The 16,062-nt window shown below is 40.4% G+C and overlaps 2 protein-coding genes across 9 annotated transcripts in view; both read left to right on the forward strand.

Moving 5' to 3' along the window:
- Positions 1-4,609, forward strand: part of SPICE1 (spindle and centriole associated protein 1) — a 76,572-nt gene extending 71,963 nt beyond the window's left edge. For all 7 annotated transcript variants that reach the window (XM_040224034.1, XM_040224043.1, XM_040224056.1 and 4 more), the window contains 3 exons: positions 2,072-2,174; positions 2,949-3,036; positions 4,285-4,609. In XM_040224034.1, the coding sequence (XP_040079968.1) occupies positions 2,072-2,174; positions 2,949-3,036; positions 4,285-4,338 (245 nt within the window). In that variant the 3' untranslated portion in view covers positions 4,339-4,609. The remainder of the gene's footprint in view (positions 1-2,071; positions 2,175-2,948; positions 3,037-4,284) is intronic.
- A 6,464-nt stretch (positions 4,610-11,073) lies between these two features.
- Positions 11,074-16,062, forward strand: part of CFAP44 (cilia and flagella associated protein 44) — a 127,848-nt gene continuing 122,859 nt past the window's right edge. Inside the window, exons 1-2 of one of the 2 annotated variants that reach the window (XM_040223868.1) lie at positions 11,074-11,632; positions 15,948-16,049. In XM_040223868.1, coding sequence (XP_040079802.1) covers positions 15,953-16,049 — 97 coding nt within the window. In that variant the 5' untranslated portion in view covers positions 11,074-11,632; positions 15,948-15,952. The remainder of the gene's footprint in view (positions 11,633-15,947; positions 16,050-16,062) is intronic. The other variant, XM_040223858.1, reaches the window with a different exon arrangement.

Consider the following 16,062-nt stretch of genomic DNA (forward strand, 5'->3'; position numbering starts at 1 on the left):
TGCTCTTTAACCAATAATTGAATTACTAAGACCCTTAAGGGGTAGAGCTGCATAAAGATTTCAGAGAGACTAATTGGGCCTGGTATACAGAGGAGGTTCTAATTGTCAGGAAAAGACAAAGCTCTGTATCAGCAAGTGTTGTGCTCCCTGAGGTGTTCAAGCAGTGCTGTTTTAGAGATTCCTACGTCCTGTGGCTGGCTGATGGAGAGGGCAATGGCACCCCACTCCAGTACTCTTGCCTGGAAAATCCCATGGACGGAGGAGCCTGGTAGGCCGCAGTCCATGGGGTCGAGAAGAGTCGGACACGACTGAGCGACTTCACTTTCACTTTTCACTTTCATGCATTGGAGAAGGAAATGGCAACCCACTGCAGTGTTCTTGCCTGGAGAATCCCAGGGACGGGGGAGCCTGGTGGGCGGCCGTCTATGGGGTCATACAGAATCGGACACGACTGAAGCGACTTAGCAGCAGCAGCAGCAGCAGTGGCTGGTTGAAGTAGGTTGCCTTTAAAGGATCTACCAATAAGACTTTTACTCTCAGAGTTATTTCCTTTTTGACACTTTACAGACCCAGAAAACAGAGTGATTTGAAAAGTACTAGAAAGTGGTGGATAGTACTTTTCCCTAAGGCCCTTCCTCTTTGTTTATTCTAGGCTCCTTTCACATTATAGCCTTGTCTACTGTTCTTCATAGTCAGAAAGTCTAGAGGCAACTTCTGACTAGAATAAATAAGTGAAATCACTCAATGTATATGAATACCAACTACATGTCATTGTGTTCTGGGCACTGGGGATACTGCATCGAACAGGACATGTTCCTGCCCCGCTTGACTACACCAGGGTTCCAGTTGGGGAGCACACAATACAAATAAATAAATATATGAGACAGTGCCAGTTAATGCCAAGTACAGTGAAGAAAAATAAAGCAGATCACTCTTAAGAATAATCTTGTGATAAAATGAGACATCTATTTCAGTAGTTCTTTGAGGGTAATACTTTCATTTTTGTTGGCTCATTTAGTTTTTGACACTGCTCAGAGCAGACAAAGCTGATATAGTGATAGTGAAAGTGAAAGTGAAGTCGCTCAGTCGTGCCCGACTCTTTACTACCCCATGAACTGCAGCCCACCAGGCTCCTCTATCCACAGGATTCTCTAGGCAAGAATACTGGAGTGGGTTGCCATTAACTCCTTGATAAATAAGCAAATCAAGACACAAAGAGGTTGAACGATTTGTCTGAAATGCTAAAGCAAATAGGTAGATTTGCAACCTTGTTTTTTCCATTCCAGTGCTTATTTGTTGAAGGTATTCTTAAGTGAAATTCTTGGTTTCACAGGAACCTCTGTGGACTATAATGATAAAGATAAAAATAAATCATTTGCCATGCAGAACCTCTTTTGTTTTCTAGGGTAACCAAGGAATGTGTTATAAAATTGAAAGAATGTCATTACCCCTTAAAGCCCAGAAAGCACTAGTTTTAAGCAGTGATTCACAGAAGCATTGGCTGAGCCTTTCATGAGTAGATACTTAGTAAATATTTGTTGACTGATTATCTAATTCTGAAATATTGAAAATGTACATAATTATAGTTGCTATTGGCCGTATGAACTCTTCAGCCAACTTTCCCCTCCAAATTTAATGTATTCAGTAATGGCAGTAATGTAATAGATTTAGAAGATTTAGTTTTACTGCATAACTCCAGAAATTTTCTTTTTCCTTTTTTTTTTTTTTTTTGGAAAGCTTTAGATAAGCCACTCTAACCAGGATCTCCTGTTCTTTACGATAGTTCTTAATTTCTGTTTTTCGCTTGAGGATCTGACATGATACCATTTGTCTGAAGATTTTGCTCTAAGAACTGGCATGCTCCTGAATCAACACTAGTAACTACAATTTTTTGTCTCACAGTTTGTTTTTAAAAAAACCTTGAAGTGTATTTGTGGGCCATTATAATAAAAATATAGACAGAACCCTCAAATTTATAATGTAAAATTTGCAGTAAGACAGCAATCAAGTTAAATTTTAATTTTCATTGTAATGAAAGGTAATGTAACTAACGTTTATTTTTATATTATAGAGGGCGGAAAGAAGACAATTGAGGTATCTATTCCAGGAGCAGAAGCCCCAGAAAGCTCAAAATGCAGTACTATCTCTCCTACTAGTGGGCTAAATTTGAGAAGGTAGGGTTAAAATCAAAAGCACGGTTTGTGTTTCATGCTTTTTGTGAAAACAGGAAGTGCATAGTGTCTGACTTAGATTCAGTTAGATTTACTCATGTAGAGAAAATCAAGTGTTGGGGAAGAGAATTTGGAGGGTGGGGAAAAGAAGAAGAGTAGGGAAAAATCCTTCATTAAGTAGAAAAGCATTGGGTCGGTTATTGAAAACAAAAATGGGATAATGGCACATATGGGGAGCACTTTATGGGTTACAAAATTTGTAGGTAATATGTGACAGTGTGGATAAATTGAGCAGTAGTATTTTGTTCTTTACAGTAAGTGAAACCAAAGCTCACACAGCTAATTGGGTGGTTTGCCTAGATGGGACATGTGGTTGGTAAATGGGAATGTACCTGGCTCTCTCTGTCCACTCTACATGCTACCACTATACTGCTCCAAGTCTCATTACTCTTCCATGACTTCAGCCTTCTCCCCCACCCCTCCACATCTGTACTTCCTCTTTCAGTGTTAAAAACCTATCTGTATGGTACTGTAGTGGTCTTTATACACTCCATTCAGACTTTCTGTAAACCTAAAAACACGCCAAAAAAGAAAATCTACTAATTAAAACAAGGCTTAGGTTGATGAAAATATGTTACAAATAATTTACCTCATTTGGATTTAAGTCAGCCATTCCATCTCAAGCTCTTGGCAATATTGAGAATTGTATCTTATATCATTTTTAAAGGTTAATAATGACAGATTACTATCTCACTTTTTTTTCCCCCTCTTAAATAGATCTTCAGGGGCTGCTAGTAATTCTTGTTCTCCTTTAAATGCCACCTCAGGAAGTGGGCGCTTGACACCTCTTAATCCAAGAGCTAAGGTATATGATAAAGTGTAATTGTGAAATGTGTGTGGAGGTTAGTAGGGCAAGAGTGGAAGGTGGTTGATTTCACAATGGTCATGCTTAATTATTATTCCTGTTATATTAAAGATAATGTAAAACGCTCAGAAGAAAAGAAATACTAATTCACCTTCATTAGAAAAAACAGGCATGCACTTCTTTTGTTTTCCAGGGTAACTAAGGAATAGAATACAATTCAATAAGATTTCAACAAAGATGGACATTATTGTTTCCTGCAGAGCATTCTAAATAGTGTGGCAAGACACACAGGGGTGTCTTGGGTGGGTTGTGGGTTTATGAGGTGCTGGTTTCCTCTGTCCTTGCTGTGGCTCTGTAGGCCTCAGGATAGCTGGAGCCCTGGGACCGGTCACTCTCCTGTCACTCTGCCCCAGTGTGCATATCTGAGTGTGCTACAGAGAGGTTTCATGCTGCATTTAGAGAGTTCCAGCACAAACGGTTAATAAATGTCTTACATATTTTTATGTATTCTGATTTGTTACAGGAATATATAGAAACTAAGCTTTTCTTACAGTGTATCCCTATTTTTTGCAAAAAGAATGTTTCTGTGCTGGTAATACAGCAAAATATATTAATAACTTTCCTTTGTTTGGTCATAGCAAATTGTGAGGGTAACTTTTAAATCATAAACATTACGTTTGCAAATGTGAGCTTACAACTGTTTGATGGGGGAGAATCCTCTTTGCTCTTCTTGTTACTAGCTTCAGTAATTAGACCAAATAGTGAGTGCTTCAGTAGGTGTTGAGTATTTATAGTTCAAATTAATTGATAGACTCAGATAGCCCATTGCCTAGCACTGGAAGATTTGTGTGTTCTTTGCTGTTTCTTACATCCTAAAAAGAGCTTTAATGTAAACTATTTTATATAATCTGCCCTTAATTTCTGGAATTTAGTAACAGATTTAATTTACCAAGATCAAATAACTTTTTGTTATTTTAAAAAGCTGTATGTATGACTTGCATAAAATATTGGATTGATCCTTTTTTAAAAAATAGGCCTCCCAAATCAATAAGGAGATTTGTTGACCAGGGAATATTTGGGAGTGTCTCTGTTAACAGAATAAAAATTGCCAGTATCGATAATTTTTAGTACCATTCAGCAGTAGAGGATAACTTTGGTTCTTTGTACTTGATATGAATAATTGTAAATCTTGAGTGGTCTTGTGCTCCTGATTACTTTCTAAAGCCTTTTTGCATCTTTGTTCAACAGATTGAGAAACAAAATGAAGAAGGCTGGTTTGCTCTTTCTACCCACGTGTCATAAGTGAAGTCGAGTTGTAGAGTTTGTTTTCAGTAATATATTCTTGAACTTCTACTCCCCTTTCCCTGCTCCTGCTTTCAAATTTCTGTGTTTTTCTTTCAGATAAAACTTAACAAAGATCTTGTGAATTAGCACTAACGGAACCAAGAAATAGAGCAATTATTTTAATTTCTGCCTTTTCAAATAGATTTCTGACAAATAGCTTTGTAAATAAAATTTGACTAGAGGAAAATTAAAATTGTTTATTCTAATAAATTCAAGGGTTTTTCAGTATTATATTTTTATCTTTATCATCTTTATTCAGAATTTTTTGGTCTAGTATATCTTAAGGTAAGGTAAGGTGAAGTCGCTCAGTCGTGTCCGACTCTTTGCGACCCCGTGGACTGTAACCTACTAGGCTTCTCCGTCCATGGGATTCTCCAGGCAAGAATACTGGAGTGGATTGCCATTTCTTTCTCCAGGGGATCTTCCCGACCCAGGAATCGACCCGGATCTCCCACATTGGAGGCAGACGATTTAACCTCTGAGCCACCAGGGAATTAAATGTTGTTTATTTTCTTCTGAAGAACTAAGTTGGTTTTCATGTAACTTACAATAAAAAGCATCTGTGTGACTAAATTCTGGCTTTCAGAGAAATTTAACACCCTTTTTTTGGGGAAGTCACTATGTCTATCACTTTTTCTATCAAGCAAATGTATGGTTTTAAAAAGTAAGCGTGGGAGTATTTGTTTATATTTGCTTAGGCGGGTAAGAGTGGTTATATATGTTATAAAGTTCTTCAGTTCAGTTCACTCAGTTGTGCCCGACTCAACCCCATGGACTGTACCACACCAGGCTTCCCTGTCCATCACCAACTCGTGCGGAGCTTGCTCAAACTCATGTCCATCGAGTCAGTAATGCCATCTCATCCTCTGTTGTCACCTTCTCCTCCTGCCTTCAGTCTTTCCCAGCATTGGGGTCTTTTCCAAAGAGTCAGCTCTTCACATCAGGTGGCCAAAGTACTGAAGCTTCAGCTTCAGCATCAGTCCTTCCAGTGAACATTTTAGGATTGACTGGTTTGATCTCCTTGCAGTACAAGGGACCCTCAAGAATCTTCTCTTCACTATAAAGTTCTTACATAGTCTTCAAATGTGAAAATGTCACATTAGTTATGGTAATTATATTAAATAAATAACAATTGAGCTTGAATATCTCAGTACAGAAACATTGATTTATGGCTTATTTAATGTTTGGGACAGAATTGAGTACAAAACGTTGCTAGCACATTTTCCCAGCCTTTAATCTACTATACCTTCAGGGTAGATTTTTCTTAAGGTACCTGTTTGGGCTCACATATTGGTTGCTGTTTTAAACTTGGGTTTTTGCATGGTCTCTGCTCCTTGGCTCTATGATAGGAATTCTCAGCCTAAGTGAGGTGCGACTGGGAAGGGGAAACACATTGAAACTACTTGGGGGAACTTTCTCAGACAGCACAGGTATCACTGATTAGATTTATGTGAAGTTATCTGCGGGCATTTGCATTATTGCAGATTCTTCCATCTGTATTGCACTTTTTAAAACTTGGTATTTAATAAATACTTTCCCTGTCTGGCATATCAAACCATTTTGGTGTTATTGCTTGTATTATTGAAATGTCACGTTATCTGCTTGGTTTGTGAATGCATTATTTTGACATACATTGGGTTGAACTTTTTGGCCAACTCAGTATTTTCTTTCATATTCTCCAACTTGTTGACTCTTTATTTTTTTCCTCTGTATTCCTTTCAACCTCTAAGATGCCTTTGCATGACATTTTTAAAAGCTGCTTAGGGTGATTTCATGTGCAGTCAGAGTTGAGAAGCAATGCAAAGAACTTTTACTGGTAGCTTACTGGCAACCTGTGAGACTGGCATGTAAGTCTTCATCCTGTTATTGTTTGCTTTTGCTGATAAAATACAAAAGTAGATTGAAAAAGCTCCAGTAATAATAGATGCAGAGTAAGAAGGCTTCAACAATACGTGAACCGTGAACTTCCAGATGTTCAAGCTGGTTTTAGAAAAGGCAGAGGAACCAGAGATCCAATTGCCAACATCCGCTGGATCATGGAAAAAGCAAGAGAGTTCCAGAAAAACATCTATTTCTGCTTTCTTGACTATGCCAAAGCCTTTGACTGTGTGGATCACAATAACCTGTGGAAAATTCTGAAAGAGATGGGAATACCAGACCAGCTGACCTGCCTCTTGAGAAATCTGTATGCAGGTCAGGAAGCAACAGTTAGAACTGGACATGGAACAACAGACTGGTTCCAAACAGGAAAAGGAGTACATCAAGACTGTATATTGTCACCCTGCTTATTTAACTAATATGCAGAGTACATCATGAGAAATGCTGGGCTGGAAGAAGCACAAGCTGGAAGCAAGATTGCCGGGAGAAATATCAATAACCTCAGATATGCAGATGATACCACCCTTAATGGCAGAAAGTGAAGAGGAACTAAAAAGCCTCTTGATGAAAGTGAAAGAGGAGAGTGAAAAAGTTGGCTTAAAGCTCAACATTCAGAAAACGAAGATCATGGCATCCGGTCCCATCACTTCATGGGAAATACAGGGGGAAACAGTGGAAACAGTGTCAGACTTTATTTTGGGGGGCTCCAAAATCACTGCAGATGGTGACTGCAGCCATGAACTTAAAAAACGCTTACTCCTTGGAAGGAAAATTATGACCAACCTAGATAACATATTCAAAAGCAGAGACATTACTTTGCCAATTAAGGTCCGTCTAGTCAAGGCTATGGTTTTTCCTGTGGTCATGTATGGATATGAGAGTTGGACTGTGAAGAAGGCTGAGTGCCGAAGAATTGATGCTTTTGAGCTGTGGTGTTGGAGAAGACTCTTGAGAGTCCCTTGGACTGCAAGGAGATCCAACCAGTCCATTCTGAAGGAGATCAGCCCTGAGATTTCTTTGGAAGGAATGATGCTAAAGCTGAAACTCCAGTACTTTGGCCACCTCATGCGAAGAGTTGACTCATTGGCAAAGACTTTGATGCTGGGAGGGATTGGGGGCAGGAGGAAAGGGGACGACAGAGGATGAGATGGCTGGATGGCATCACTGACTTGATGGACGTGAGTCTGAGTGAACTCTGGGAGTTGGTGATGGACAGGGAATCCTGGCGTGCTGCGATTCATGGGGTCGCAAAGAGTCAGACATGACTGAGCGACTGAACTGAACTGAAAGAGGCTTTCTTTCTTAGGCCTTCTGGAATAATGCTTCTCAACTTCAGATGCCATTAGTCATCTGAGGACCTTCTAAAGTTCCCAATTCCCAGTCCTCACTCAGACCAATTAAGTTAGAATCTCTGGGGGGTTGGGGATGGGGAACACAAGCACTGATGCTGCTGCTGCTGTTAAGTCGCTTCAGTCATGTCCGACTCTGTGCGACCCCATGAATCACATTAAAATCCTCCTGAGATGATTCCAGTGAATAGCCAAGTTTGGGAAACATCATTATAAAGATATTTATTATCCCCAAATCATAAATTACTGCATATTTGGTTTTAGTTAGTAGTTAAACTGCCATTATTAGCACCTGTTTATCAACTTTCAGAACCAACAGCATCACTGGGTCTTGAAACATGAACCCCAGCCATCAGCATCAGCATCACCTGGTGTACTTACTAGAAATGAAACTTCAGGGGCCCTCAGTTCAGTTCAGTTCAGTTGCTCAGTCATGTCTGACTCTTCGCGACCCCATGAATCGCAGCACGCCAGGCCTCTCTGTCCATCACCAACTCCTGGAGATCACTCAGACTCATGTCCATCGAGTCCGTGATGCCATCCAGCCATCTCATCCTCTGTCGTCCCCTTCTCCTCCTGCCCCCAATCCCTCCCAGCATCAGAGTCTTTTCCAATGAGTCAGCTCTTCGCATGAAGTGACCAAAGTGCTGGAGTTTCAGCTTTAGCATCATTCCTTCCAAAGAAATCCCAGGGCTGATCTTTAGAATGGACTGGTTGGATCTCCTTGCCCCCAGACCTTAAAAAAAAAAAAAAAGAAAGAAAAGAAAGTCTAATGTCTGTTTAAATAAGCCTTTCATGTGGCTTGGTTCATGGTCAGACTTGGGAACCATGGATCTATATAGCATTGCAGACCAGTGAACTCTGCGGTGTTTGACTGTGACGTACTACTTGTATTTACTTTTAACAGTCCAAACTCAGATTACTTGTGTTTCTTGGGTTTAGAGGCAAGTCTTTTGCTAACATGTCTTCTCCAATATGCCCCAGAAAGCCAGTGATCACTTGCTATATCTTAATAAAGTTTGTAGTTCTCCAGATTACAGCTTGGAAGGAAAACTATATGTGGATAGCTAAATCCGCAGTTGTGATATAATCATTCCTATGCTGCTGCTGCTGCTGCTAAGTTGCTTCAGTCGTGTCTGACTCTGTGTGACCCCATAGACTGCAGCCCACCAGGTTCCCCCATCCCTGGGATTCTCCAGGCAAGAATACTGGAGTGGGGTGCCATTTCCTTCTCCAGTGCATGAAAGTGAAAAGTGAAAGTGAAGTTGCTTAGCAAACCATTTGGATTAGCAGAATTTGATAATAGTTTACTGTTGCTAAGCACTAGGCACTGTTTTAGCCACATGATTTCATGACACCGTAAGAACTGGACATGACTAAGTGACTGAACAACACCACTATTAATATTATCCTTATTTTGCAGATGAGGAAATGCAGCTCAAGGAGGTAAGCCCTCTCTCAAGGTCACATAAGTTGGGAGTGGTAGCACTTGATGGGAACCTGGGCAGTCTTTTCAAAATCTATGCTGTGCTGCCCTCTTACAGTGTGTATGGTATGGAAGCACCATAATGATAAGAGCTGTTCTCTATTGATCCATTCCTGTGGCTGGTGCTGTGCTAAGCTGCAGTAGCCCCTTACCACATTTAACTCTCACAGTTAACCTATGAATTGAGTATATTTAAATACCATCCCACTCTTCTTTATAGATGAGGAAGTTGAGCTCTAGAGGTGGAATAAGTTACCCAATGTTAGAATGCTTATAAGAAGTAAAGCCCAGGACTTGAAGCTCTTTTTTAAAACAAGTATTGGACTTCTACTAACTTAAAAGAAATAACTAATATAGCCTGGTGGCTAAGGGTGCAAGTGTTGGCATCAGAAAACCTGTATCCATGTGCTAACTCTGTTACTTGGGCTATGTCCTTTGGTCAAGTTAATTTCTCCCATGGAGGTATTACCTTTCTTACAGGGTTGTGAGGATTACATGAGATAAATGGATGTGAATATGCTAAGAACAGGACCTGATTCACAAGGATTCCATAATGACTGCCAGTTTGGGGATGTCAAATGCACTAGTCACTCTGTATTTCTAGATTTTTAAAGACATTCTATAGTGCATTTATATTTTTCTCAATATTTGGGTCCAATGTTTTAAATTTAAAGATGTTTTAAGGTGGAAATAAAACATGTTGAGCATATTATTTGAAAATAACTAACATGCTGTTTAAAAATAAGTTTGTTATTTAGTCGCTAAGTTGTGTCTGACTCTTTGCAACCCGATGGACTGTAGCCTGCCAGGCTTCTCTGTGGGATTTCCCAGGCAAGAATACTAGAGTGGCTTGTCATTTCCTTCTCCAGGTGGTCTTCTCTACCCAGGGATCTAACCCAGGCCTCCTGCCTTGGCAGGCAGATTCTTCACCACTAGCACCATTGGGAAGCCTAATATTACCAATAAGTGCATGATACACAGTTTTTGGAAAATCATTGTGTAATATGAAAGAAACCAATAGAATATTATATAGCTATTTTTCTTATTAGCATGATAAATAATTTATATACAATAAAATACATCCATACATATGTTTAAAGACAACAGTTCATTGATTTTTGCAGATGTGTATACACACAGCACTATCAGCAGAATGATAGTTGTGCTTCATCTCCAGAAGAGTCTCCTGTCTCTCTGCAGTGTCTCTCTCCCTTTGCTCCAGCTTTAGGCAACTACTGATCTGCTTTTGATCATCATAGATCTATTTGCATTTTATATAAATGAAACCACACACACTGTAACATTTTGTACCTGGCTTCTTTCACTCATCCTAATTGAGATTCATCCAAGTTGTGTGTATCAGTTTCTTCCTTTTTACTTCTGAGTAGTATTCCATTGTATATATATTTATCCATTCACCTGTCAATAGCCATTTTGGTGGTTAATTCTTTTGCTATTGTGAATATGGCTGCTATGAACATTCACACGTAAGGCTTTGTATGAACAAATTTTTTATTCTCTTGGAAAAATACCTTAGACATGGAATGACTTGGTAAATATTTAACTTTTAAAGAAACTACCAATTGATGTGTCTGAAGTAGTTGTATTACCTTTCATTTCAACAGCAATATATGAGAGTTCCATTTGCTCCACATCCTTCCACATTTGGTACTGGCGATTTTTAAACTTTCCCGGTATGAAACGTATGCATTGTGGTGTGCAACTCTGTAGAGCCTACTCCTATGCATCTTTCCATGTGTTTATTGACTGTTCTTATATCTGATGTGAAATATTCGAAGTCCTTTGCCATTTAAAAATTTAGGTGGTTTTTTTTAAATTGAATTATGAGTTTTTTTTTTTTTTTTTTAATTCTGGATGCAAAGTTCTTTGTCACATGTTGCAAGGTTGTAGCCATTTAAAACAAATGTTTTGTAACCAGTAACATTAGTTAGGTGCTTAAAAATAATAATGATCTCTGGCTGTGCCAGGGAGCAGTTGGGAGACCAAACTGCTAAACTGAGAAATCTGTCAAGCCAAGTCTGTATTAAAGAGTCCTGCGACCAAAGAGCCCACAACATAAAATGTTACTCCTAAAGACCAACAGAGATAACATAGTATAAAATAAATAAATAAGAATGTCTCTGTGACATCTATCTTTGCTGATGATAGTTTGTGATCAGGGAAGCTTTGAGCCATTTTGTATCATTGGGCATATCTTTCAAAGTGTTCAAGTTACCAATAAAGCATTCTTAGGATAATAATCATAAGCTAGACATACATATTAAACTGGGATGATAAACTAGTAGGATGCTGGGCTGTTTGGCTTTGATCCTGAATCCCGGGCCACGAAATGGGCGGGGCTAGAGGGCGAATGAGATTGAGCTGACCCAGAAAGTCACCTCAGGCAGCGCATGCGCCGGCAGTCCCCTCCCGTCGGGAAGGCGTGTTGGCGTTACTGTGGTAACCGCTGTAAACGGAGAACTGGGACTGATGCTGTGACAGCGAAAGCCGAAAGCCGAGCGCCCCTGGAGTACCTTAGGTGAGCCTGGCAGTTCCCACAACCTCCCCCTCCAATCTGTTAGTGAGTAAGGGCGCAGTGAGCTCTATTTGGACTTCTCTTAAGCTGAACTAGTGTTTTCCGGCCTTCGTTGAAACATATTCCTTATCCTGTCTATGGATCAGTTCGCTAAGTATTTGAAGTGACAGCATTCGCAGGAATGGGGTTCCGCACTGTAGATACAAAGTGGACACGGTTCCTGCCTGCAACAAGCTCGTCATCTAGCTAGGGAGGAAGACAGAGGACAGCTGGAGTCTGAGTTAGACCCGGCTGAGCCAAAAGCCGGGGAGGTGGGGTGGTTGGTGGGAAAGTGCCTGGGTTCTCGGTCAACAAGACACCCCATCCCACACTAAGCGGTGTGACACTTGGCAGGTTGACCTTCTACACTTTAGTTTCCTCATCTGGGCAGGGAAGGTGGTGGTGCTTACTTCATGGGGTTCCTGTTACAATTAACTAGGATAATACAGGTCAAGTATGTAGCACATGCAAGACCAGTAGGATATAGTAGCATACAAGTAGGCAGCATGTCCAGGCAACCGTCGAGCTGTCCCAGCTGGCTACTGACTGAAACTTTCGGGGAGGAGGAGGGGCTGAGGAGGGTTCAGGAAGGGGCAAGGTGACAGGAGATGAACTGCAGACTTCACAGTGAAGACCTTTGTGCCACACCAAGGAATCGGAGTTCTTATTCTGCGGCAGCGAGGAACCACAAAGTTTTAAACAAGAAGAGCGGCACACTGAAAGCTGAGTTTTAGAAATAAGAAGAGGCAGTGTAGACACGGACCAGAGAAGGGAGAGAACGGGGCTGCGGTAATGGTAGAGGTGAGACGGGATGGGGGCCAGAACTAGGATGCTGACGGCAGGACTAGAGGCAGAGAAAGCATACAAAAGGCAGAACTGGACACTGGGCAACAGGACTTGGGAGCCAATTGCATGAGCTGGGTGAGAGGAGAGGATTCAAAGAGTAACCGCTCTGCTTTCTTATCTGTAAAATGTACCTAACTCACAGAGTTTTGAGAAATACGTGAAACAGTAAACAGTAAGATCCTCAGAACTGTGCTTGACACATGGTAAACATTAAAAAACAAAACAACAACAAAAAAAACCCACGAGCTATTATTCTCTCCACAGTTGTATTTCACACTGTAGAGTAAAAACTGAGTGTTTTTATGCAGGAATCTATGACTCTCAACGTGAGCATCTCTGGCACCCTGAGTTTGTGAGAGTGGGGACTGACTCTGGAATCTAGGAAATGAATCTGAGTAATGTTACCTTGGGGAGCTCTCTGGCTGGCTTCTAGCCAACCTCCTTCTAGCAACACATACTCTGCATCACGGTGTACTGTAATTTTCTTTTTTCTTTATACTTCTTCAGGGTTGACTCAAAACTTTACAGTCTACCTAGTGAGTTGGTTAACAGGATTAGCCATAGGCTGGAACAGTGAGTGTGAATCTAATGAAAATAGACGTAAGATAGTTCTACAAATAGACTCCCAAACCTAGCTAGTTTAGTTGTATAAGATAGGACACAAATAAGGTTTAGTGATTTCTGCTGTTGCTGCTGCTAAGTCGCTTCAGTCGTGTCCAACTCTGTGCGACCCCATAGATGGCAGCCCACCAGGCTCCCCCGTCCCTGGGATTCTCCAGGCAAGAACACTGGAGTGGGTTGCCATTTCCTTTGGCCACAAAAGGATTATGAAGAATCAGTATAGAATGAGCCTGCTCACCCCACCCTTGCAGATAGCATAATATTAGGCTACCTTGAAAAAACACAATGTCCCTAACCAGTAAAGTGATGGTTCATATCTCCTGGAAAGTGTCCAGATCCTTCAAAGTACATATAAAATTGGGAGGGGAATATGATGTGCTGGGAATTAATTTCTTGATCTGTCCAGATGCTGAAAAAAGTTGAAAACATGTTAGTGAGGAGTAGTTGAAAGAATTGAGATGCTTTAGCTGGGAAAAGAGGATGTGGGGAGGAAAGTAAACCAGCTACAATTATTTGAATGGCTATAGTAAACAGAAAAACTTGTCCTGTGTGTTCCCAGAAGAATAAGGGCCAAATAGATTCAAACTGCAGAAAGGGAGATTTTGTATAATATAAAATGAGCTTACTAAGAAATAGAAAGTACTCATTAACAGAAAGTGTTCACTCTCTTGATATGTTTAAATTGAAGCTGGTGTCTCTTGGTGTTTTCTTTCATTTGTTCCTTTATTCAGGAAGTGATACATTCATCCCTATTTTATAGAGTGAGTGTCAGGCACTGTTCTTTGAAAACTTTATTAACTCACTGAGCTCTCAGAACAACCTTGGGAAGTAGGTATTGCACTTTATAGATGAGAGGGCACAGAGAGGTTAAATACTGACTCAACACCCCACAACTAGTAACAGGAAGAGCTGAGACTACTTTTCTAGCGGTGCTGGGCTTGAGCTGTAGATGTGTGACTTATCTTGGGTGAGAGATTGGACCAGATTAAACCTCTTTCAACTGTCAAGATTGTATAGTCATATTTATTGAGCCCTCGCTGTATTGAAGAGAATGTATAGTAGTGATAGTAAAATTCCCATTTTCCAGGACCTAACAAGGAGTTTGCTCTAAACCACTGATCTTTACCTCTGGTTCCTATTCTCTGCCCAAAAGATACATAGGGAGTGAGACCGTAAGAATGGTATGTTGTGAAACATTTTCCAAGTGATTGTAAAGTGCAGCCAGAGTTGAGAACTGTGGTTATAAAAGATCTCATTTAATATTTACAGTGATTCTGCCAGACAACCTTATCATCCCCATTTTACATATGAAAGGACCAACAGGTTAAGGGATGTTAGGAGCTTGGACTTTGGCCAAGCTAACCTTTTTTTCTTGGCCAAACAAGTCTCTCTGTCATCAAAGCCTCACCAGGTTACAACTTCCCAATTCCTTCATTCTAAAAGAATTAAAATGAACAAAAAATCAAGAGAGGGTGTCATTATTATGTCAGTGCAAGAAAACAGATGGATTACAGTCTATGTTCAGAAGATGAAGGCAGGTGGTAGTCATCCTACCCTCTCCTGCACTGATCTTGGAGTGTAGATCATAGCTGCTTTGGGGATACAGTCTTTCCTTGGAGATCAGAATGGTATAATAATGCAGTAGTTCAGTTAAATTTCATAGTAGCCTTATAAGACATTTTCTCTACATTCCCATTTTATAGCAGAGGAATTGATGTAAAGTTTTATTAGCTAAACTTTAAGCAAAACTGGGATTCAAACCTGAATCTAACCACAGATCTGATCCAGATAGAACTTCTACTTGGCCTGCCAGCCATGCCATAGAAGAATGCTGAGGAAACAGGCAATGTTTAGTGCAGGGAAAGGAAGACTTAGAAGAAAGATATAGTAGGTGTTTTCATCTACAAGAGCTGCAATAGAGAGAGAGGACAGAGAAAACGTCTCATGTCATTCCCCTCCTTAAAGACCTTCAGTGGCATTCAATTGCCATAGAAATAAGTTCTAAACTTAGCAAAACTTAGAGACAGTTATATAATCTGCTGCCTGCCTCATCTTCAATGTCCATTTTACTCTTCTGATCTAGCCAGTAGCCTGCTTTCAGCCCTTCATAGATGCAAGCATCTCTCTGAAGCTCCCTCACTTCCCACTTCATGCCTGGCCAACCTCTTCTAATCTCCCATCTCAAATGCCTCTTTGCTAACTCCAGACATGGTTTCATCTTCTTGCTATATGTGCCCACAGCACCCTAATTTTTGTAAAACTCATTACATTTTAATTGCTTTTTTAATGCCTGTCTTTCTAAACAAGCTCCACTAAGTTAAGGGTTGTATCTTTCTAGTTCAGTACTGTAATTTAGTGCCTAACGTAAGACTTGATACAGAGAATATGTCCTCAACAAATATTTAAATATTGAAATTGATTAGCAACACCAGGGGAATTTGAGGATGGAAAGAGGAAGCAGAGGGGATGAACCTGAGGCAGGAGGGCAGAGGGTTAATTTTAATGGTGGAGCATTTAGGGAATGATGATGGGCTTGGGTGGCGTCTCACTGTGGACCTCTGGAAAACCAGAGGGCACCATGGTGACAAGTTTGCCTGGAGGAAGGGAGTATCTGACTTTATTTTGCCACACTGCAGAGGTCTCTGATAGTAGGTGTGGCCTCCCGCTGGTAAAGTCATTTCTGATACTGTGTAAACATAAGATTGTCAACACATATGGTGTTTGGTGCTTGTGGAATTTGTTGAGGGGAAAAAAATTCTGATTTCTGTCTTATAGCCCTCTCCCTTTCTCTGTCTCAATTTTATGCTTACAGAGAAAATGAAGGAACCAGATGATCAGGATACTGATGGGGAGAAATCAGATAGATCAAAGAGTGACAGAAGGCAGTCTCATTCCTCTAGATCTCCATCAGGAAGTAAGTAAAGATT

The sequence above is a fragment of the Oryx dammah genome, unplaced genomic scaffold, assembly GCF_014754425.2.
Source record: "Oryx dammah isolate SB20612 unplaced genomic scaffold, SCBI_Odam_1.1 HiC_scaffold_2, whole genome shotgun sequence".
NCBI classification, from domain to species: domain Eukaryota; kingdom Metazoa; phylum Chordata; class Mammalia; order Artiodactyla; family Bovidae; genus Oryx; species Oryx dammah.